The sequence below is a fragment of the Rhinopithecus bieti genome, unplaced genomic scaffold, assembly GCF_001698545.2.
Source record: "Rhinopithecus bieti isolate Rb0 unplaced genomic scaffold, ASM169854v2 scaffold_1017, whole genome shotgun sequence".
NCBI lineage: Eukaryota > Metazoa > Chordata > Mammalia > Primates > Cercopithecidae > Rhinopithecus > Rhinopithecus bieti.
Window position 1 is genome coordinate 738423 of NW_016803657.1, and position 24124 is coordinate 762546.

Sequence of the window (24124 nt, forward strand, 5' to 3'; positions counted from 1 at the left end):
CTGTTTTGTTTTTCTTTTTTTTTTCTGTCCCACATGATCTGCAGGAAAGGGTGGCAAATTTTGTTATGTATCATTTACCACAATTGCAAAAACAAAAATAGAAAAAAATGGAAAAGATCTAAGATAGTTTTCTTGGAAGAGCTGCCCCAAGTCTGTGTTTGTGTACACATATGAAATGGGTCATCAGAGGCCAGGCGCGGTGGCTCACGCTGTAATCCCAGCACTTTGGTACAGCACTTTGGGAGGCTGAGGCAGGTGAATCACAAGGTCAGGAGTTCAAGACCAGCCTGGCCAAAATGGTAAAACCCCGTCTCCAATAAAAATATAAAAATTAGCCAGGCATGGTGGCATGTGCCTATAATCCCAGCTACTTGGGAGGCTGAGGCAGGAGAATCGCTTGAACCCGGGAGGCGGAGGTTGCAGTGAGCTGAGATCACACCACTGCACTCCAGACTGGGCAACAGAGTAAGACTTCATCTCAAAAAAAAAAAAGAAAAGAAATGGGTCGTCAGAAATGTCCAGAATTGGTCAAGACAGGAATCCAAGGACCAGCCAGACCTGGTCCAGACTCTGGCTCCAGAGATTGGTGTGAGCTAACAGGAGTACTTCCTGAAAGCACAGAGAAGTGGAAGCCCTGCAGTGCCCTGCAAGGTTTGGGCAGACTTCCAACCTAGAGTGTTACTGACCACCTGGTGGAAACCCTGGGGCACAGAGAGCTCCGGGAAGAATTCCTGGTGCTGTCCTGAGACACAACCCGGGGATGAAATCATTTAATGTGAAGCCCGGGGGAAGCAACACTTCGAGGACGGAAGCGAAAGAAATAGAAAGCCCATGAGAAGCTGTCGTTCTCCGGGAGCCACAGGGGCCCCTCGTTCCTGCACAGGGAGGAACAGTCACTCCACCCAAACTCACAGGCCCAGCTCAGTGACAGGCGGAGGAGCACAAAAATTTAGCTGACGTTGGCCAGGTGCTGTGGCTCACGCCTGTAATCCCAGCACTTTGAGAGGCCAAGGCAGGCTGATCACCAGGACAGGAGATCAAGACCATCCTGGCTAAGACGGTGAAACCCTGTTTCTACTAAAAATACAAAAAATTAGCCGGGCGTGGTGGCAGGCGCCTGTAGTCCCAGCTACTCAGGAGGCTGAGGCAGGAGAATCGCTTGAACCTGGGAGGTGAAGGTTGCAGTGAGCTGAGATCGCACCACTGCACTTCAGCCTGGGCGATAGAGCAAGACTCCGTATAAAAAAAAAAAAAAAATTTAGCTAGCGTTGATAAGTGCTTAAATAGGATAATGTGTCAGTTCTCATTTATATCAATTTCCCTTTCTTGGATAATTCTCTCATGTTCAACAAGATGGAGAAGCGTAAAGGAGAGAGAATTAGCAGACAGAAAACAGGAAGAGGATGCAAGACACTGAAATGGAGGGTGAAGAAGAGAGTGGCTAGAAGCAACAGAAGGTTCAAGAACAGGCATCTGCTTGACCCCAGGACTCTCTGCCCTGACACTTAACTGTTCTAGAGCCCTCACTGCTAGGTGGGGGTGTGGGGCTATTCACTGTCTTTTTCACTCCATGCTCTCCCATCCCACACCAGAACAGAGGTTCTGTGACAGCGAAGATAGTCTTTTTAGTTTCCCTGCTGTCCATATCTCCAGAACCTTGGACAGCATCTGGCACACAGTGGGTGCTCAGTAACTGTTGAGTTAATTTTTTTTTTTTCTTCTTTTTTTTTGGACAATCTTCCTCTGTCACCCAGGCTGGAGTGCAATGGCAGGATTTTGGCTCACTGCAACCTCCGCCTCCCAGGTTCAAGCGATTCTCCTGCCTCAGTCTCCCAATTAGCTGGGACTACAGGAGTGCACCACCATGCCCGGCTAATTTTTGTATTTTTAGTAGAGACGAGGTTTCACCATGATGACCAGGCTGGTCTCGAACTCCTGACCTCAAATGGTCCACCCACCTCGGCCTCCCAAAATGCTAGGATTACAGGTGTGAGCCACAGTGCCCAGCCTAGTGAGTTAGTTTTTTTTTTTTTTTTTTTTTTTTTTTTAATGGAATGTCAGAAAAAAGGGGGGCGGGGCGGGGGGGGAAAATATTTTCTTGTTTTTTTTTTTTTTTTTTGAGACAGAGTCTGTCACCCAGGCTGGAGTGCAGTGGTGTGATCTCGGCTCACTGCAAGCTCCGCCTCCCCCGGGTTCATGCCATTCTTCTGTGTCAGCCTCTGAGTAGCCGGGACTACAGGTGCCCACCACCACACCTGGCTAATATTTTGTAATTTTAGTAGAGACGAGGTTTTGCCATGTTAGCCAGGATGGTCTCGATCTGACCTCATGATCTGCCCACCTTGGCCTCCTGAAATGCTGGGATTACAGGCGAGAGGCATCACACCTGGCCGGAAGATATATTCTTAAAGGAGAATGGGGTGTCTATGTTGGCCACTGTGCTAATCCTTCTACAGGTGTGCTCTTATTTTCTCCTCTTGATGGCCCTTGTGGGATTATTCCTGCTACAGATAAGGAAATGGAGTCTCACTTGCAGCAAGTAGGGGAGCTGAGGTGTGATCCAGGTCTGACTGACATCAAATGCTGTGCTCTTTCTGCCAATGTCCAGAAAGGACAAGACGTGAGGAGGGGTGGAGGAGAGGTGGCAGGGAAGAGTATAGGAAATGGTGTAGAAGAGACCCACTGAAGAGAGACGGAGAGCATGTCAGGGCAGATGGAAAGGGGTGGCCCATGGAAGGGGAAGGGTCCAGAGGCCTCCTGACCTTTTCGCCCGTCCCTCTGGAAGTCCACGTGACACCACTCGCCATCATTGACCTTGCGGCTGGATGCCCGCAGCTTGATGCCCCCAGATCCCATGTCCAGCAGAAGATAGAGGTGGCCGTCCAAAAGCTCCATGGCAAAGTAGTCGGCCCGCTGAGCAGAGCTGTGGCTGCCAGCTCCACCCCCAGCCCGCTGGCCCTGGCTGAAGAGCAGCAGCCCGTTGGGCTCAGTGGTGCGGAAGTCTAGGGAGATGGAGCCAGTGCGCTTAGCACTCCAGCGGGGCAGCGCCACAAAGGCCTCGGGACTCTCAAAGGTCACAGGGTCCAGGGCAGCCACATCCTCACAGCGGAATGACAAGTCCCCCTGCAGCTTCATCTTGGGGTCCCCTTCCTTTGCCAGGCGGGATAGTTCCAGTTTGAAGTCGTTGTTCTTATAGACCACCTGCAGGGAGGGGTGGCGTCAGGTATAAAGAATCAGAAAGCAGCTTAGGGCCTGGTCACTCCCACCCAGCAGTGAGCACCAGGGGACCCAGTCACCCACCCTTGTAGCCCCTGCTCAGTTCCACCAGACCACTCCCCTTAGGCCTCTGTTCCGGAGCTTCAGGCACAGAGGCTGTGAACAAGCACCTCCCTTGCCTGTCCTGTCCTGTCTTCTGGCCCAGCAGGAGCACGGTGACTTGCCCTGTGGGCTCTCAGTGCCCACTAAATTGCAGTTCATAATAATGACAAGGCCACTGATATGTGGTAGCCATTTTCTACTTGATGAAGTATGTTCACTTACACTCTTATGTGCGCCTCACAACCTTATGAAGTAGGCACTGACTACCCATCTACAGAGGAGGAAACTCAGCATTAGACAGTCAAGTGACTTGACCACAGTCACAGAACCAATGAGTGGAAGAGCTGGGACTCAAGCAAAGGTCTTTAGTCTTCACACCCAGCATTCTTTCCTCTGTTCCACAGCTGCCTTTGAGGGTCCTCTATGAGGATGGGAGCTTCTAAGGCTCAAGGAAACGAGAGGGGAGAAGCTTCTTGATGGAGTCAGTGGGCCTTAGGTTTTAAAGAGGGGGTGTCTCCCACCATGGACTTGGAAGCAACAGAGGACCCAGACACCTAGCCAGGTCAGACTAAGTCACACTGAAGACAGGAGCCAAAGGGCTCCTGAACGGCCTGCAGCCCCTCCCTAGCCCTACTCACGTCCTTGAGGCAGCCCATGAAGTTGTTGCTGACGGGCGAGCCCGGCAGGTCAGCTGTGTTGGGGCTGCCCCCAATGTAGAAGAAGTCATCAGAGCCCAGCATGGTGTAATCCTCCTGCGTGTAGCCTGTGGTGGTCAGGATCCCGTCCACCGAGATGGTCACCTGCCCAGCCCAGGAGGGAGGGAGAAAGACAGGAGACAACCAACATCAAATCCCTAGGAAGAGCTACGACTGGGCAAAGGAGGGGCCAGAGGGCAGCAGGGGAGGGGACCCCATTTTATGTCTGCTTGTCTTGGAGAAGGAACAGTGGGGGAAGAGAGGGAATGAGGAAAAGGAGGCAGCACAAGATTTGATGGTTTCAGGGTGGGCTAAGACCTGCCCTCTGGCCCCCAGCTCAGCAGGCAGGAGCCTGAAGGGTACTTGGAGAGCTCCCCATGAGGTCCCCCAAGAAGTTGTTCCTGGAAGGCACTCTGAACAAGAATGTGGGCTCCAGGACGGATCCCCCATTCTGGGGCACAGGATGGGTGCAGATGGCATCCTCACTTTTCTTCTCCTGAAGGTACTCTCTGGACACACACATGACTCCAGAACTTCTTTCAAAAGTGTGCCAGAGAATGGTGTTCCCCGGACCTTGGTGGCTTAGACTCACCTGCAGCCCTCTCCGCTGGGTGCTGGGAAGCCTTTCAGTCTGAACCCAGTAGGGAGATGGAAGATAGCAGTGTGAGGACCAGGAACTCAGATATTCCTAGAAAGTCTTGAAACTTTCTGGGGTTGCCCATCGTGGCTGATTTCCACCCCTGCTGCCCAGTCTCCGGGTTTGTACTTCTAGCCCTTTCCTGAGTCTGTCTCTTGGCTCCTCAGATCTCCTTATATTCAGGTCACTCTCTTGCCTCCAAAGGAGAGGGAGCTCTTTAGCTACATTAGTCCACTCTTCCTTCTTCCTATCTAATTGCCTTGTCTACGAACACCACCAGAGTTACTCCAGGGAGTCAGGGCCAGCTTAGGGAACAGAGGGGGATAGAGCTAACCTCATGAATACCTTGCCCCTGGGCTGAAAGTTCAGTAAGAAAGCAGGATGAGTGGGAATGGGGGAGTACTTGGTGTTCCAGGAGGCACGGGGGCTCAGCGATGGCCTGGAGAATGCAGAAGTGATCTTAGGTGGGGCGGGGCAGGGCGTGACAAGGACAGGAAACTCTCTGACTTCCCCAGTCTCCCCAGGCAAATGTCCACCTAGTCTCCAAAAAATCTAACTCTACAAGCAGCCCACAAGGGTTCAAGACACCCAAAAAGGTTATGGGAGAAGGGCCAAGGGCTATGAGACCATGAGCCCCTACTCTAGGAAGGCAGTGGTTTGGGAAGGTCAGCTGGGAAAGAGGGCAGAGCTCTGCAGGGTCAATAGGAAGCTGGCTCAGGGTTAGCCCAACACTGTGTTTCCACAGGCCACAGCTCACCCCATTTCTCATTCCCCAAGAGTGCCTCAGCACCCTCTTTCAGGAGCAGTCTAGAGATTGGGGCCTTCCAGTCACATCCTATGCCCTCCTCACCCACACCAGTCTATATCCACATGCCACCAGCCATCTTCCAGCGACTGGTCTCCAGGGGTCCACAGTCTCAGTGGGTGAACGGAGGAACTCCAAAGGGACATGAGCAGAACTGGGGTAAGGGAGCTTCCTGCCTTCCCAGGACCCCCGAATCCCTCTTGTGCTTGGCTGGAGCCTTGCAGCGTATAGGGTAGAGCTGAGCCCCACTCTCCACCTCCTGGGAACCATCAAACCTTGTGCTGGGGTAACTAGGTTCAAGAGCAGAAGGTAAGGGGGTGTCTTTGTGGAAAGGGGCAGTCTGAAAGCTTTTGAATCTTATTTGAGGGGAGGGCCAGTCATTACCATTTATTTCTTCTTCCCTCCACCCCACCCTAAGGCTGGGAAGTAGGGGTCTGGGTAGAAAAGGGAAGGGTCAAAGTATTAGTCACAAAAACATGCAAACGAGATTAGACCTGGCAGAGAGGGGCTGGAGAAAGGGAAGAAGGAACCGGGATGAAAGGTCAGGGATAAGACAGGGAGTGGGTAATAGGCTGAACGGGCCTCCCTGGGACAAATTCAGCTCCATCCAGCCCTCCACCTCCACTCTCCCTGATGCTGCACTGAGAGCCCAGGAACTGGGCTGCTGATTACTTCCTGTGCCTAAGTCTGGTCACCCCAACTGGTCAGCTCCTGAGGGGTAGGCACCAGCCTGACATGTCCCTGTAACCCCACTAATCTGAACATAATCCAGGGTATACAGCACATAGCCATTAAAGATCATCTTATGACCCAGGGCCACATAGCTGGCATCTCCATCTATGAACCTAACACCTAGGGAGCCTGTGACTTTGGTGACAGAAACTCAAGTGCACTCCTGCTTCAGTGCAGGGAAAGGGCTCTGCTGGTCCCAAAGCTCCCCAGGAAGAGAATCTCCTCTTTTGGTCCCCAGCCCACCTGAGCCCCTCAGCTGTGTCCTCCCTCCCTGACCTCAGAAGCCAGGGCACCAGCCACTGGCCATCTCCCTCACCCTATGGGCTCTCTCTATCCCACTCCATTTGCCAAAGTCACCCTCCCTTTGCCCTCTCAGACTTAAACGAGGTGACAGTGTGGGGTAGAGAGGAGGAAATACCCTCCTCAGTTTCCCTCCTGACTGGGCACAATCTCACCTTGCCCCCCTGGGCTTTTTGCAGATCACTCCCATGTGCTTCCTACTGGGAAAGGGCTGCCTTAATCACCCTCTTATGGCCCAGGGCTGGGCCTGGGGGTGGGGTAGCAGGAGGAAGGACAACATAAGGAAGTGCCCTGAGGAAGGGGATCAGCCAGAGGTGGGGAGTAGAGGGAGAAAGTGGGGATGGGTTCTGGGTGGAAAGGAAGCCAAGGGTAGAGGGAATGGAGGAAGGTCTCTGGGGAAGGCAAGGAGGGAGATGACTTAGATTAGTAAAACCCGACTGTTCCCTCAGACAAATCAAAGTCCAGACACAAAAATGGCAGGTTCGTTAGTAAAAGCAGGAAACAGGGGAATAATTCCCCGGTCCCCTCCACCCCAGGGGTTCATGATGCCCCTGCCCCCCAACCCCCCCCACGCATCTTCTGGAAGGGGTGGGGCCGGTGGGGGAGGAGGGAAAGGAGGGGGTCGTGCAACACAGAACAGCCACTGCAGCTGGACACATGCAGGTTAGAGGAGCAGGGTGAGGGCTAGGCCCAGCAGGACAGGCCAGAGAAAGGCAGCCAGGTAAGAAGGTGTGCAGGGCAGGGGCATTGGGAGGAGCAGAGATGGAGGCGACAGAGCTATGGGGTGCAGGTAGGGAGAGAGCTTCCTTCTGATGATGAGGGGAAAAGAGAGGAGTGACCACTAGGACAGAGACACTTTAAGGGTTGAAAAAGAAAGAGAAAAGACATTTGACTCTACTGTCCTCATAAGCAGGCGACCCAAGACTCATTCCACCACCCATTCGCCACGGATCACCAATCCCCAGACACACCTGCGTACGTACCACATCCTACCCAAGGCAGTGAGATGTTCCAGCTGTCTCCTTCCAAACAGCAGCACTGAGACATAGCAGAGTGTCTGCACCCAACCCATGCCAACCCGCTCAACACAGACAAGCAAGCCAAGTGGGTACTGAACTGGCCAAGGGGAATGAGCCAGAGCTTCTGCCCTGGAAGAGTTGTGTCCAGCCAGAGGAGAAGGGAGAGGGTGCAGAGGCAGCAGGAGCCCACGGCCCAGCCCCCACTGTGCTCCCCAGAAGCAGAGAGGCTGGATGGAGGTGGCCACAAGGGGCAGCCTGTGACTTGGGTGGGCTCTCAGCCCTCCCTGCTGACCCCACTTCTCTTTCTGTTCCACGTACCTCCCCTGTGGCAGGCTGTGCAGGATATGAAACTAGGTCCTGGCCATAAATAACTCCACATTGGTGGGCACTTCATGCCCACCATGCCTTAGGAAGAAAGGCTGAGGAAGAGGGGAAGTATCCTTCTGCCATCTTCTGAAGCCTTTCTCAGCTGCCTGTGATGATCACAGGGTCACTGACCTCCTTGGGAGGGGAACTTATTCTGGGGAGAACAAGACGGAGGGCAGGTATTTTTAACTTGTGGGCAAGTTGACTGAGCTAGGGAGATTCCATGTCCCTTGATATTGTGTGCAAAACTGCCTCCGTGGGCTTTTTTCCTGTGAGAGTCCATTGCTGTCATCAAATTCTCAAAGGTATCCAAGAGCCAAAGGTGGTTAAGAGCAACTAGTCTAGGGGAAAGGTCCTGGCATCCCCTTAGGATTGAGTGGATGGAAATAAGGGACAAAGACAAAGGGGAAGAAAGGGTCTCCAGGCTGAGTGAGGTACTGCAAGTCCTGCTAAGGGTTTGGGTTAGCTACCTGTTCAATGAGAGGGCAGAAACTAACCAGAGACTCGAGCTGGAAAGATACACCACGAAGATGGACTGAACCGGCAGGCACAGCCCTGTCGTGAATCCTGAGGTCTGGATTTGATAGTTTGGGAATAGAGAGGAAAGATATCAGGTCAGAAATCCTGGGCTCTCATTCAGGCTTTATCCTTTTCCAAAACAATCCCATTTTACCTCTGACTCTCATCTGTGAGAGGAGTTTAACAACTTCTGGGGCTCCCATTTCTTCCAGGCTTACGCTGAGCATCAAATGAGAAAACTGAAGTGAAACTCCTCCATATCTGGCTATGTGACCCTAGACAAGGTGCTTTCTCTGGGCTTCAGCTTTCCCCATCTGTTAACTGGGAACAGTCTCTGCCTGCTACGTGCAACCCAGGCATTCATCAAGTTTAAATGATATTCAAAAGAGGAAAGCTATATAAAGACTCCCAGTGTGCGCACAAAGAGCTATCATTATTTTTACAAGCAAACTCCATTAGCCTGATCACACCTAATCCAAACTTCTCAACCTTCTCAAGGTTGGCCTTTTTGCTTTATATCCACCCTCTCCCCGAAGAAGAAGTGCTCAAACAACATGAAAAGAGTCCATATACATGAGTTAGTAAAAATAAACTGGAAACTAACCAAAACCTGTCTGGGGGATGCCTTGGGAATCAGAACACATCGAACCCTGTTACAAGGCCTCAGACTCTGGTCTTGGCCGGAAAGAGCTGATTCCTAGTACAGGTTTATGAAGGTCTATGAGGCCACCAAAAGGCAACCAGATCTGTTTACCAGTCAGTATTGCTCATGCAGGAAAGTACAGACTTTAGAGACTCACAATTGGGCAGATACTTTCCTTTTCAGGGCTGAAACAAGAGAGTATTGTTTACTTTTGCTTGTTTGTTTTGTGTGTGTGTCTGTTTGTTTTAGAGATAGGGTCTTGTTTGTTTGTTTGTTTGTTTGTTTGTTTTAGAGATGGTGTCTTGCCAGGGCACAATGGCTCATGCCTGTATCCTAACACTTTGGGAAGCCGAGGTGGGTGGAATGCCTGAGCTCAGGAATTCGAGACCAGCCTGGGCAACATGGTGAAATCCTGTCTCTACTAAAAATACAAAACATTAGCCAGGTATGGTGGCGTGCACCTGTAGTCCAAGCTACTCAGGAGGCTGAGGCATGAGAATTGCTTGAACTCAGGAGGCAGAGGTTGCAGTGAGCCGAGATCACGTCACTTCACTCCAGTGTAGGCAACAGAGCCAGATTCTATCTCAAAAAAAAAAGAGGGGAGGGGGGTCTTGCTATGTCACCCAGGCTAGTCTTGAACTCCTGGGCTCATGCAATCTTCCCATCTCAGCCTTGAGTAGCTGAGATTACAGGTTCATAGCTGGTTGTTGGCTTCTTCTTTTTGTTTTATGTTTTGTTTTGTTCTGTTTTGTTTTGTTTTGGAGATGGAGTTTTACTCCTGTTGCCCAGGCTGGAGTGCAGTGGCGCGATCTCGGTTCACTGCAACCTTGGCCTCCCAGGTTCAAGTAATTCTCGTGCCTTAGCCTCCTGAGTAGCTGGGATTACAGATGCCCATCACCACACCCGGCTATTTTTTTGTATTTTTAGTAGAGACAGGGTTTCACCATGTTGGCCAGGCTGGCCTTGAACTCCTGGACTCAGGTGATCCACCCGCCTCAGCCTCCCAAAATGCTGGGATTACAGGAGTGAGCCACCACACCCAGCAGGTTGTTTCCTTCTTAACCAACTTAACCACCTCAGCCTCAAGTAGCTGGGATTACAGGTGCCTAGCTGGTTGTTGCTTCTTAACCAATTTAATCAAGTCATTCATCTTTCCTCCTCTTCTCCAGCCCAATTCCTGAAGCATTCTAGGGTTTCACACAGTTATTTTGGGACTGATTCTTAAGAAGAGATAGCAATAGGATCTCCAGTGGGCCAGAGATGTTATATTCTCCAGGGTTTGCTATGGAAGAGAATCATTTCTTTACAAAACATCCCTGCCCCTGGAAACACTGAGACAATCAGTTAACATTTTATAAAGCTTAGTAACATTACAATTTCCTTTACAGAGTACAAATGTTTTCACTTCTATTACTCTACTTGATCTTCACACTGATTCCATGTAGTAGGCAATGCAGGTATATTACCCCTATTAGCCCATTTGGTAGATAAGGAAACTGAGCTTTAGTAGACTCAACCCACGTGGTCAATTTTTAACCAAATTGAGGCTAGATGGAAAGTCTGCTGGGTCCTAATTCTAGGATGGTATTACCCAGAGGCTTGGGGTGTACCACATGGCTTGATCTTGCCTCCCTTCTGTCCCCAAAGTCACAGGTTGGCTATCTAGTGAAGCACCATAAAGAAAGTTCCAAATGGCCAGCTCCTGACAGGCACTCAATGGCCTGGCCTGAGCCGGGCAGGTAGCAGCTAACTCCTAGAAGCAGCAGCTGGAGGAACAAGAAACCTGGCACTGTATGCCCCATTGGAACACCAAGACCACTGGGAGTGGTAACCTGAGATCTTAAATTGGGGAGGGCTGGAATGGCTTTGGCCATGGGCACTAGTCTATATGGGTACAGGAAAACATGGACCCGCAAAAGTTCAGGAAAAGCCAGATGTAGCCTCAGAGGTAGAGCCTCCTAGGGAAGTGGGGGAGACACTCAGATTGGGAGCCCCAACTGTCACGCTTCCCTCCTCACCAGCCAGCCATGCAAACCTGGGTGGATGGGCAGGCCAGGCAGCTGCCCCAAGCAGCGCCGGCCCCACGGGAGCAGACACGTCCATCTGCAGGGTCCCCGGCCTGGTGCTCAATCACTCTGCATTATTAATAGGCGATGACTAACCGGCTGCTGCTGCAGAGCCAGGACTGGGCAGGCACAAGGGAATCCCAGGGGATCGCACGCAGCAAGGCCTGCGGGCACACACTCTGAGGCAAAGCAAGGAGCAAAGAGCTAGCCCCAGTTCCTTCCCTGTTCCTGCCTGCCATGGCACTGCGACTGAAGGGCCAGTCCCCACAGTCCACCTCCACACAGAGTCCTCACCAGGCTCAAAAACCTACACAGTCACGCAGCCCCCAGCTCACACCAGCTCACACATGGAGAGTCACCAGCAGAGCCTCGCACATACACGGTACAGCTTCCCACTAACACCCCAAAATGTCACGCCAACATTTACACACAGTCACACCCACACACCAACACACACCAGCTGCATTTACACAGACACCCACACCAACACTCACCAGGACTGAGCCCAACCCAAACAGAGGAACTCGGTGACAAGGACAACCAATGCTGCCCCTTCCTACCCCTGCAGGCCTCCTCCTCTCACTCCCCTCAACAGGAAAGGAAACCAGCCCCTGTCAGAGGCCATGCGGGGCAGGCAGTGGGCAGAGAGGGCAGGGGGTGAGGGGAAGGAAGACAGTGTGAAACACAGTGTTAGTCAGAGCAGCGGAGCAGTTGCGGGGAACTGGACGCTATCCCTGGTCGGGGGAAAAGACCATTCATGCCATGCAAAATGTGGGGGACATGGAACCAGGAACTCTCAAGGCTGAGAAGTGAGGGAAGGGACGGCACCTTTCCTGGAGCAGCCAGCATGGGGCAGCCCCCAAACTGCTATGAACTGATGATTTGCATGAGGTCTGGACTGATCTCAGGCAGCTCCGCATCTCCCAAGGCCATGCCCCCCACCCCTGGGAACCCACCCCGCTGGCTGCCACTGGAGGTCTCACCCCCAGCCCCCTTCCCAAACTTGAGGGGCCCTGTCCAGGGAGCTGACAGTGAGCAGAGCATAGCATGTCATGGGATGGTGTTTTCCATGGATTTTCAGGGGACCAAGAAACTAAATCAAAGAGAAAAAACAAGGGAGGGGAGGGAAAAGAACAAAATAAAGCAATAGAAATAAGCAGCCTGGCATCGGGGCTGGTCTAACCAGAGCCGATGAACATGGGGCCTGCCCCCAGGTCTCTCTGGCCAGGAATCTGAATTCAGGAGTTAGGGATTACAGCAGGGACAAGCCAAATTCCTCGATATCCATTTGTCTTTTGTATTTCAGTTTGGACCAAAAAAGAAAGAAAAGGGAAAGAGGGAAACTAAAAGAGAAGCAAAATCTAAAGATTGTCCAGGACGCAAAAAACAATTGGAAGAGCAAAACAACCAAAAAACCAAACAGGGAGAGGAAACAAAAGAGGGAGAATCGAACAGTTAAAAAACCCACGGCAAACCAAACGGTAAGACAATTAGAGTGATATCTACCAGATAATGCAGTTTGTTTACCATAGCGTGTCCAATCCCTGCGTGCTTCACCGGAGATATGGGGGGATGGGGAGGAGGGGGATGTCAAAAAACAACAACAAACACGACAACAAAAGAACAGAACGAAAAGAAAAGAAAAATAAAATGACCAACTGTGAAACTCAAGGAAGGAGGAAAAAATATATATCTATATATATTTGGTTGTTTGTTCCAACCCTCCCACCTTAGGTTCAGTGAAAGTATTTGTTTAAAGAAAATTAAATTGTAATGGGGGGAGGAGAAATAAAACACACACAAAAATTAAGTCCCTTCTTCTCCCCATCCCTCCCCCATCCCTCCTCTGGATTCCTCTCCCCCCTCATCCCCTCCCCGAAGAAGAGCCGTCTGCAGAGAAGGGGAACAGTTAGAGACCTTGGTTAGTAGAGAAGAAAACAACAAAAGAACTGGACCAAGAAACCAAAGACTTAAAGATGGCCGACATTCCGCAGATGAGACAGAAAGGTTAGTTCGGTTTTTCATTCATACCTTGCCCCACCTGTCCCTGCCCATCCCTTGGTCCCCTGGGTTATAAGCGCGTTAGTAACACACACAGAGTCGGCAACGGGGTTTTCCAACAGAGGGTGAGAAGGGGAAGGCAGGGGATTAAGAAGCAGACCCAATTATGCAGTATTAGTAAGTCCTATCAGCTGAAATGTTAGAGAGTTTAGGGGAAGGAAGGGAGGGAACAAGGGCTGTGAGGAGGATTGGGCTATTGGTTGGAGCCATGGACTTACAGGTTTGTTGGCTAACTGATCAACCAGATGGCTTTCCAGAGAACTGGCTAAAGAGCGAGTTGGTGCTGGCCAACTGGCTGACCAGTGGCCATGCCGGGTCAATGGATTAACCAGTTGGTGATGGGCCAGCTGGCTATCAGGCTGGAAGAAGAGTGGGCATCACCCCTGGAGAATCAAAGGACTGGCAAGAATGAGAGGCAATTTCATTTTGGAGGCAAAAGGAAGGGGTTCCCAAGGAGCATAGGAGGGACCATGGATGCCTGCTTTTCCTGGGGATGGAGAATACGCAAATCGATCCTGGGAGTCACTGAGGAGAGGAGCAGCTCCTCTGTTTTTTGTTTTTGTTTTTGTTTTTTTTTCTTCTCATCCTTAAGAAAGGAAGAGAGAGTAAGTCGCCACCAGTACAGGGAAAAGGAAATGTTGCCCTTCATGGGCTGGCAGATGGCTCATACATTATATCAAATTATTGCAGACCCTCCTCCCTCTCCTCCCCATCTCCCACCCATAGCTGACTCCTCCCACATGTCCACCTTGACTTTTCAGAACTTTCACCAAAAGTTCTCCAGGCTCTTCAATCACCCCAACCCCATTCTCTTACTCTCCGGGCTATTGTCCCTCCCAGAATCAAGTGCCCACCACCACCACCTCTACCAGTCTCTAGAATTGGTAAGGCCATCCCGGCAGCACAGCCTCCTTTCATGTACACCCATAAACCCCTGAGTCTCCATTCCCCAGAGCCAGCACCAGAAATTCACTCCCCTACACCCATAAAAAGGAACCTCTAAAATCCCTGACTTTTCCCTAAGCTATAAGCGCACTCTTTCTACCCCAGTCTCTAGTGTCCCCACTCTCATGTGGCTCTAAGTTCACTTTCTCTTCTCATTGCCACAGACAGCAGCAACAACCACCTTCCAAATTATCCCTGTCTTTGGGGAGGACATGTCAGAGGCACTGAGGCAGCTGTACTTAAGAGTATTAGAGATGGGCCGGGCGCGGTGGCTCAAGCCTGTAATCCCAGCACTTTGGGAGGCCGAGACGGGCGGATCACAAGGTCAGGAGATCGAGACCATCCTGGCTAATATGGTGAAACCCCGTCTCTACTAAAGAATACAAAAAACTAGCCGGGCGATGAGGCGGGCGCCTGTAGTCCCAGCTACTTGGGAGGCGGAGGCAGGAGAATGGCGTGAACCTGGGAGGCGGAGCTTGCAGTGAGCTGAGATCCGGCCACCGCACTCCAGCCTGGCCGACAGAGCCAGACTCCGTCTCAAAAAAAAAAAAAAAAGAGTATTAGAGATGGAGGGACATTATTGCTTGATGCCTGTTAAATACTAAACTGTACCCCAGAGAGTGTGATTGTGAGAAGGAGAGGTATTCTAGGGACAGATCCATTAGTTAGAGAGTTGTTATAACCAGTGGGCACAGGACTAATTCAGTAAGATAATGAATAAGGGCCTCGTATAATTAAAAATAACAGAATTCAATATTTAGCAGCCAGAAGAAGTGCTGAATAACCAATATTAATTATTAGTGATGCAGAAGCAGTTTACATAGCAAGAGAAGAGTCTAATTGCAGGTGCAGTGATGGGAGCCAGGGGATAGCGTGTGATAAGAGGATTAGTACTGGCGGCTGGTAGGACTGTCATGAAATGAAGAGGCCAACTAGTCAGAACAAGGAACAATTAGCTTCAGGGCAGCTAAACAACCAGACCCAAAAAGGTAAGTGTTGTCTGGTTTCACTGCCCTAGTCAAACAAGGCAGGAAGAAAAAGGCATTGGAGGTAAAAATCCAACTACTACTCTTTGAGTTAGAACTGGTTGTGGAGAATAAAATAAGATTTAAATGTTTTCAACTTTAAGAAGAAGATTCCATTTTAACAAGCAGAACAGCAAATTAAGAATCAGGATTGATGCCGAGGTGCGGTGGCTCACGCCTGTTATCCCAGCACTTTGGGAGGCTAAGGCGGGCAGATCACGAGGTTAGGAGATCAAGACCATCCTGGCTAACATGGTGAAACCCCGTCTCTACTAAAAATACAAAAAATTAGTGGGGCGTGGTGGCAGGTCCCTGTAGTCCCAGCTACTCGGGAGGCTGAGGCAGGAGAATGGTGTGAACCCGGGAGGCGGAGCTTACAGTGAGCAGAGATCACGCCACTGCACTCCATCCTAGGCGACAGAGCGAGACTCTGTCTCAAAAAAAAAAAAAAAAAATCAGGACTGAGAAGAAAGAGATGTGAGTTCTAACCCTTGGGCCTTCCACAAATTTGATGAGAGATCCAGCTTTCCTCTTAAAAATAGTAGGGTTGGAGTAGATGAGATGGGGCCCCTCTAGACCTAGGGATTATGGATCCAGACCCAGTCCAATGGAGATCATGCTTATGGGGGCAATTGTCGTGAAATTCTAGAATGCAACTTCCACTGGAACCCATTCCTGGTGGCCTGGGACACAGCACAGGGAAGGGGTACACAGCAGCCTAGGCCTTCCCAATGGCCAGGATCTGGAGAGCTGAGACTTCAGAATAACAGATGAGCAACAAAGGCTTTATCCCACTCACAGAAACAGCTAGAGAGCTCCTGGAGCCTAGGAGCACAAGCATGACAACACATGATGAATGAGAAGGGTATCAAAGTCACAGAGGGGAGAAGTTAGGCATCATATCAAGTGGTCATTTTTACCAAGTCTTTCTGACTCAAACACCAGCTCTAGGAATTCACCAGGCAGAAAGGAGAGCCTCAGGACAAAACTATACCCCATCTCTACCTTGAAATCTGAGTGTAGCTCCAGCCTGCTCAAGAAAGCCAAGAGAGGGGAATATTTACATAAATCATAAAAATCTGGGGTGAAGACAATCTGTGGAACTTGAGTAAAAGAAGCTCAAGACAAAGAGAAGAGGAACCCACTTCACTTGCACATAAGAGGGACCCATTTTTCAGAGATACAAGCAGAACATTGAAATGGCTTCAAGATCTGAGAACATCCAAGAATGACAGAAGCACAGGACAAACCCCAGCCTCCTTTGCATTTTGCACCAATGACAACAACCAGGCCCTCACTTGGAAGCAGAGGATCAGAGTGGTTTCAAAGTCAGACTTCCAACTCCACCACTTCCTAACTGGATAACCTTGAGCAAGTTCTTTAACCTTCTGTGTCTTGTTTTTCTCATCAGTAAAATGGGAATAATATCTCCACCTCACAGAGTTGTCATAAAAATTAGGTGAGATAGTAAAGAGAAATGAGATCTTTGAGGCCAGGGGCTAGTGGGGAGAGACGTTACAGTGCGATCTGAGAAGTACTGTGACAGAAAGATAAAGCCCTGAGGAAATTTAGAGGAGCGACCAGGAGAGGTGTTCTCCTGGTCTTGTAAAGTGAATTAGGGTCGGGCGCGGTAGCTCATGCCTGTAATCCCAGCACTTTGGGAGGCTGAGGTAGGTGGATCACTTGAGGTCAACAGTTCAAGAGCAGCCTGGCCAACATGGTGAAACCCTGTGTCTATTAAAAATACAAAAATTAGCCGGGCATGGTGGCAGGAACCTGTAATCTCAGCTACTCAGGAGGCTGAGGCAGGAGAATCGCTTGAACCTGGGAGACAGAGGTTGCAGTGAGCCGAGATTGCGCCACTGCACTCCAGCCTGAGAGACAAAGTGAGACTCTATTGCCAAAAAATAAATAAATAAAATAAGTAAAAAAGTGAATTGGAGGGTTTTTTCCCAAGAGGACAAGAAATAGTTCAGTGCTCACGTGAAGTAGTTAGATCTGCTACTTTTGGACATGGGTCCTTGCGTCCAAAACCTTACCAGTTGTCTTCAAGAAAGAGACCAAATGGATCAGAAAAAAACTACTAGGAAAACAACTACAAACACTCAATAGTTGCTGGTATTAAGCCACCAATTTTATTACCATCTAGAAGTACAGATAAGGAATGAACACAAATATTGACAACACAGACAGAATGTGACGAGAGGGCTCAAATACACGTTTCCAAGGGCTCAAAGAACATAGCCAAGAAGGAAGGTTGGCTGGAGGAATGGATCAAGGAAGGTTTTATGAAGATGGTGGCATTTAAGCTGGGCTTGAAGGATTGAAAAAAAACACAACTAATTCGTGCCAGGTACTGTGTTGAGTGTTTTAAGGCAATACCACAGTTAGTCATCAAAAGGCTCATTCTCACTTTGCTGATGAGGAGCTGAAGCTCACAGAAGTTGTATAACTTGCCTAAAAGCACTCAAACTATTGGCAGAGCTGGGATTTGAACCTGATCTTTCTGACTCAAACCTCAGATCTAGGATTTCACCAGGCAGAAAGGAGGGCAAATGAGTGGTGTCTGTAGGAGAACTGTGAAAACAAAGGGAAAAACTAAGAAAGCTGGCACGGATGAGTATGGAGAACAGCACAGCAGGCCCTGAGACAGGATGTATGCCATGCCAGAGAGGGAGAAAGGCCTGGGCAGGAAGGAGAGGAAAGGAATCTAATTGCCTGATGGACTCCACCCCTGGGGACTCCATCCTTAGGGGAATGCGTTCCTAAGGAAGGCATTCCTAGACTCCCAGGGGTCTCCTCGTCCTTAGTGACTCCATCCTTGGGGACTGCATGCTTGGGGACTCCATCTTTGGAGGACTACATTCTTGGTGGACTCCACCCTTGAAGACCGCATGTTTGTGGACTCCATCCTTGAGGACTGCATCCTTGGTGGACTCCAACCTTGGGGATTCCATTCTTGGGGATTCCATCTTTGGCTATTCCATCCTTGGGGACTCCATCCTTGGCAGATTCCATTCCTGAGGACTGTATCTTTAGGGTACTCTGCCCCTGGGGGACTCCATTACTGGGGAATCCATCCTTGGGGACTCCATTCTTGGGGACTCCATCCTCGGCAGACTCTATCCTTGGGGACTGCATCTTTAGGGGACTCTATCCTTAGGGACTCCATCCCTAGGAGAATGCATCCTTAGGAGACTCCATCCTTGGGGACTGCATCCTTGGGGACTCCATCCTTGGGGACCACATCTTTGAGGGACTCCATCCTTGAGGACTGCATCCTTGGCGACTCCATTTCTGGGACCTGGAGGAGCTCCTGAAAGCCTCTGCACCAAGGAGAGGAGTTATCCAAGCTGGGCAGGAGGAAGCACCATGTGATATTTGGATAGCCAGCTTGTCTTCCAAGTTTGGTGCTGGCTAATGAGGAAATGGGTTTGCACACTGCTTGCATTGTGGTGGGAGGCAGATGGGAAGCATACTGGGTATGGGAGGAGAGTGGGCCCAGGATTTAAAATAGACCTCGGGGAATCCTCAGAGGTAATAATTCCTGCCAAGATCCTCCAAGAGACACCTCCAATCACAGTGACCTCGAGGGCTGGATTTGAAAGGAGAGAAAGGAGAGAGCGAGACACTGTCTCATCAGGTGCCCCTGGTCCTAACTGCTATGTTCTGAGAGCCTCTAGATGATTCCAGGGATAATTACCAAGTCCAAGGGAAAAGGGGAAATTCTGCCTCCTTCTAATCTTTGGAGCTGGCCTTTGACCCACTCCCATGGCTGCAGAAGCAAAGGGAATGGAGACCCCTCAGTGCTTGTTCTCAGGCAGGTCCTCCCCAGAAGGCCATCTCCCTGGCCATTCTAATCAAATGAGAAAAATAACCTGGAAACCACAGTGTTCTCAGATCCTGGCCCTCTATCCTATTAAGGCTGAAGACAGATGTCATTTCTCCCTGTCCTTGCTCCTGGCCCACCAAACGTGGGGGAGACAATATTGATTCAAATCACTCCACCCATCATCACCCTTCTTATCACATAAGTGTTGTTCCAATCCCAGGATGTCACCCAGACACTATAAAAACTTGATTGAGGCCGGGTGTGGTGGCTAATGCCTGTAATCCCAGCATTTTGGGAGGCCAAGGCAGGAGGATCATTTGAGGTCAGGAGTTCGAGACCAGCCTGGCCAATATGGTGAAACCCCATCTCTACTAAAAATACAGAAATTAGTTAGGCATGGTAGCAGGCATCTGTAATCCCAGCTACTCGGGAGGCTGAGGCAGGAGAATCACTATAACCTGGGAGACGGAGGTTGGAGTGAGCCAAGATCATGCCACTGCACTCCAGCCTGGACAACAGACTGAGACTCCGTCTTTAAAAAAGAAAGGAAGGGAGGGAGGGAGGGAGGGAGGGAAGGAAGGAAGGAAGGAAGGAAGGAAGGAAGGAAGGAAGGAAGCTTGAAGGAAACTTGGTTGAGCAGGGCTTCTCCATATCAGCACTACTGATATTTGGGGTCAGATAATTCTTGGTTATGAGGGCTGTCCTGTAAACTGTAGGGTGTTCAGCATCATCCTGCCTCTAACCATGAGATGACAGTGGCACCCCCAAGTTATGACAGCCCAAAATGTCTCCAGATGTTACCAAATGTCTCCCGGGGAGCACAACACGATTGAGTGACTGAGAAACACTGCTCGAGGGACACAAGATCCAATAAATTACTCTTTGAGGCCAGGAAAAACAGGCCCATGAAGGGCCCGGTGAGGATGAACTTGGCCACAGTCTAGGCCTTGAGTGAGGGCAGTGGAGCCAGAGCATGGCTCTGAGGCTGACCTTCCCCTAGTAGCCATGATGACCAAGAGAGGACTGCTTGTCTGCAGCTCCAACACTTCATATTTATGGGTGTGGACTGGAGTCAAGAAACTCCCCCAGAATCCCTTTTTAAAGAGAATGCCCAATCAAAGTCTTTAAGCAGACACCCTCTGTGGACCTCAGGACCTGCTTTAGGGTCCATATGACCTGCCTCTGCTCTGAGCCTTCTGGTAGAACAATCCAGGGGAAGAGGTTTCCATCAGTTATCAGCTTGGACTCTGGACTACAGGAACCCCAGGAAGAAGCAACCAAGGGTCACTGTCTACACTCAGCACTACTGAGGCTGAGTGTCTCCTCCTCTGTGTGGCTTTCCCACCTCCCCTAGCCACAGACCTCTCCCTCGTCTTGGGTATCACTCTAGTCGTAGGATGTTTAAGGTTTCTGCTGTTCACTTGGCACTGGCATGGCTTTGCTCTATTCACTTTTAACAGACTCATCTTGTCTCCTCAAGAGCTGAACTCCTGGAAGGGCAGGGACCATGTCTTTTTTTCCCCCCTCTGTTCCCAGTATGGATGTGCCATGTATTTTTTGGTCATATGATGCATGGGGACTCTGAACTTGGAGCATCTTGCCGAAGTCAGTACCAGGTGACAGCACTGGTCATAGAGACAGCAAAGCGAGCAGAAAGCACCAGAGTCCTCCATACTCCCCAATAAAATGTGTGTGGCATCTGAAACCGTCACAAATGCACATGACACACTCAGGTGCACTCGGTAATGACAACACGGGACAGCCCTCTGATTGGGTAAAGGGATGATTTGACAAGAAGAGGAGCCCTGCATTGAGGAGTGACTCCACCAAGCATGTCACTCTGTGAAACTCAGGGGCCACTAAGAATAGGCACATTAGTAGGAGCCCGGCTGCAACAGGTAGTTGCAGGTCTAAGGAAAAGCAGAAGGACTAGCCACTGCGTTCTCCTGGCAAGGAGGAGTGGCATTAATGAAGAGGTATCCCCACTAGATCATCATCGATGGTGTGAAATCAGAACAGGTAAGACGAGTGGGAGGCCAGCCAAGATCCTGAGCCTACTGACGAGCCTTTCAGTGGGAGGAAGGGGAGGAGAAGGAGGATGACAGGAGGAGAGACAAGGAAAGTTAGCCACCACACCGATAGAACCAGGAAGTTCAGAGAAGATAACTAGGAAGAGACTGGCCAGAGGCCTTGGGAAAGGAGAAGAGGACCACTGCTAAGAGGAACTGTCTGGTGGGAGCATCTGGGAACAGGAGCTCCTGTCTGCAGGAGCCAATGCAGGAAGGTCTCTGAGCACCTGTATGGGCTTGCCCAGGAGCTGGAGGAGGCAGAAAGCAAGCCATGGATGCTGGGAGGGCCTGGCAGCCCTCCCAAGGGCTGAAAGAAAGAGAAGGAAAAGAAGGGCATGTCCTGCCTAGAGGAGATAAGGAGCCAAGCCCCCTCTCTGGTCCTGCTCTCTGTCACCCACCTGCTATGCCACCACCTCACTGGCTCCATCTCTGCCTCTGCCCTAAAAAGTCCTCAGCTGGGGGCAGAACACATCCTGCCCCCACACATAACTCAGGCTTGCCTTCATGCTTTGCTGCCCAAGTGTTGGGACACCCTCATCTTCTCCACCAGGCCAAAGCCTGCCCACTCCACAGAACCCCCTCCCCACCCCCTGGCACCCAGGCACACCCATTCAGGCACTGGCTCACTCCTCCCATCTCCTGAATTGCCCTCCTGCTAAATTACCTGATTTCTTAGCCCCAGTCCTTGAAAGCCCAGCTGCTCCCAACAATCTGAGCCCAGTCCTTCCCCTACCCTCAGGCTCCTGCCCAGGGGCAGCTCTGGAGCCTCCTCCTAGCTCAGCTCCCTGGTCTCTGAAGCCTGCCAGCCACTGCAGCCTTATGTTGGGACCCTCACAGCCCCAATCCCTGTTCTTCTCCAGAACCACACCTCACTGCCCAGCCCTGATCCCTCCATCACAAGCTCCCGGCAGCCCCCTCTCCCAACCCCCGTTCTGCCCCAGGTATAGCTAATCCCTGGCCTTCTTCTCACTCCCCCTACCTGGCGCAGGTTTCGGGTGACCCGGACGTCGTGCCAGGCGTTGTCGTTGAACTTGCCATTGACGGGTTCCACAAGGGCCTCGAAGGCACCTGAGCCTAGGTTGATGACCAGCCAGACAGCCCCAGACTTGAGGGACAGGTTGACGTAGTCGGCCGACTTGCCTGTGTGCAGCATCAGGCCGTTGCGTTGCAGGGTGCGGAAGGCCAGCGTGATCTCGTCAGTGCTGCTCTGGATGGGGTTGTGTGACAGGTCGTAGCAGAAGAACTCATTGCCTTTGAAGGTCGCCACAAACTCCTCCTTGCCTGGATGCCATGGTGTGGGGAAACGGAGAAGGCTGAATGGGGTAGGGTACGCCAGTGCTTCCCTCTCCCGTCCAGCAACCCAGGCACTGGTCCTGGGCACCAGGATCCCAGAGGTCCCAACCTGTAGCTTTAGGCCCCTTTCCCTCCCTCAGCCTGTCAACCATCCTCTCGGGACCCTGCCGTCTCTGCTGTCAAAAGTCAATGTCCCCTGTGTCCATTTCCAAACCAGGAGGCTGCTAAGTGGCTCCCATACTGACAGCTGACAATTACTCTGCCACAGGACCCGGCAGAGCAGAGGGTGATCACTGTCTCCTCCCCAGCAACCTTCCCATCGGCCACTCCCCTTAACAAAGGGACATAGAAGGGAAGTAAGAGGCTCTGCCTTACTTTTCCCTGGGTGCTCCTCCCATATGGCAGGGTCCACAAGGGCCTCCTATGCACAGCCCACCTCCCTTCCTGCCCCTCCTCCAGCGATGGCCAATCTCAGTGCCTGAAGACAGTTTCAGCCTCACCATATGGGATTGGACCAATAGGCCTGCTGTGCAACAGGGAGCAGATGAGGAGAATGGGAGGTGGGGGAATGGGGGAAGGGTCAGGAAGACACACAGGAAGGCAATGCAGGCGACAGGGATATGCACCGGATAGCAACAGGCCACCAGGCAGAGCTCACATGGGTGGCCACCGCCCCAGCTATCATCTCCACCCCCAGCTCCCTACTCCAAGCCAAGGACAGTGCAGACAGGCCCAAGGTGGAGAGCAAAGAGTGCCTGGATGTGACCTGTGTGTGCCCAAAGAGTGACAGGGCAAGGGCAGGCCTGGGCCTCGTGTGTGCGCATGTCTGTGTATTTGCATGTATGTCCGCAGGCACCTGGCACAGGGCCCTTCCACTGGCACTTTTTAAGCAGAAGCAAAAACTACTGGGAGAGCCTGAGGGATTGTCAGCGTTCTGTAAGCTGGTAACAAGTGAGAAGACAATGACTCAGTAGTACCAAGAAGTTTAAGTTTCCATACAACACCGGCACAAGCCAGAGTGCAAACAGAGAGAAGAGAACCGGATATGAAGTCAGGACAAACCCGAGGACCTGGGCTCTACCAGTGGCTACTTCTGGCCATTAAGCAGTGGCACACAGCTGGCCCTGCCTACCTCACAGGACAGGTGCAGGGCAAACAACACTGGCCGTGAGAGTCTTTATGAAGAGGCCAAGCTAACCAAATGCGGGAATTCTCAATAGATGCTCCCAAGGCCCAGGCAAGAACAGGCACAATGCCAGGGTGCATGCAGGGCCACCAGGAGGCACTTGCCTTCCCCTGGTGGGGGCAGGGCTCAGCAGCAGTGCTATGTGTTGAGGCAGTGCGGTGGTGGCGGGGGGGTCTTGGAGTGCAGATTCTGCAGATCCCCTCCCCTCCACACACAGCCTGTTTCTCTCTCTCTGGGCAGGCTGCCCACAGCCTCTGTCCCCACTGCCTCCGGATGCCAAGGCACCAGCTGCTGCCCCTGAGCCTGGCACAGCACTTGCTGCAGCTGGCAAGGCCTGGTTTCCTGAGGTCACAGGACAGCAAGGCTGGTGGGGGCCTGGGCAATATCGGGACAGTCTGAATCCCTTTCTCTGTCTACTTAGGGTACCAGTGGGGAGGGCCAGAAAGCAAAAGTGAGGACCCCAGCAGAGACAAGAGGGGAAGGCAGGGAAGAATGGCAAGGAGGAGGGATGTGAGGCAGAGCGGGGGAAAGGTGAACCATCGCAGAGACAGACAAGAAATGAAGAAGGCTCAGGACTGTGAGGGAGCAAGAGGGGATGAGCGCGGCTATCTGG

At 51.3% G+C, this 24124-nt stretch overlaps 1 protein-coding gene across 1 annotated transcript in view; it reads right to left on the minus strand.

Moving 5' to 3' along the window:
* Window positions 1-24124, minus strand: part of NRXN2 (neurexin 2) — a 110452-nt gene that overhangs the window by 59487 nt on the left and 26841 nt on the right. The window contains 4 exon segments of the mRNA XM_017892995.1: window positions 2763-3201; window positions 3957-4118; window positions 12607-12651; window positions 22012-22313. Of these exon segments, the coding sequence (XP_017748484.1) occupies window positions 2763-3201; window positions 3957-4118; window positions 12607-12651; window positions 22012-22313 (948 nt within the window).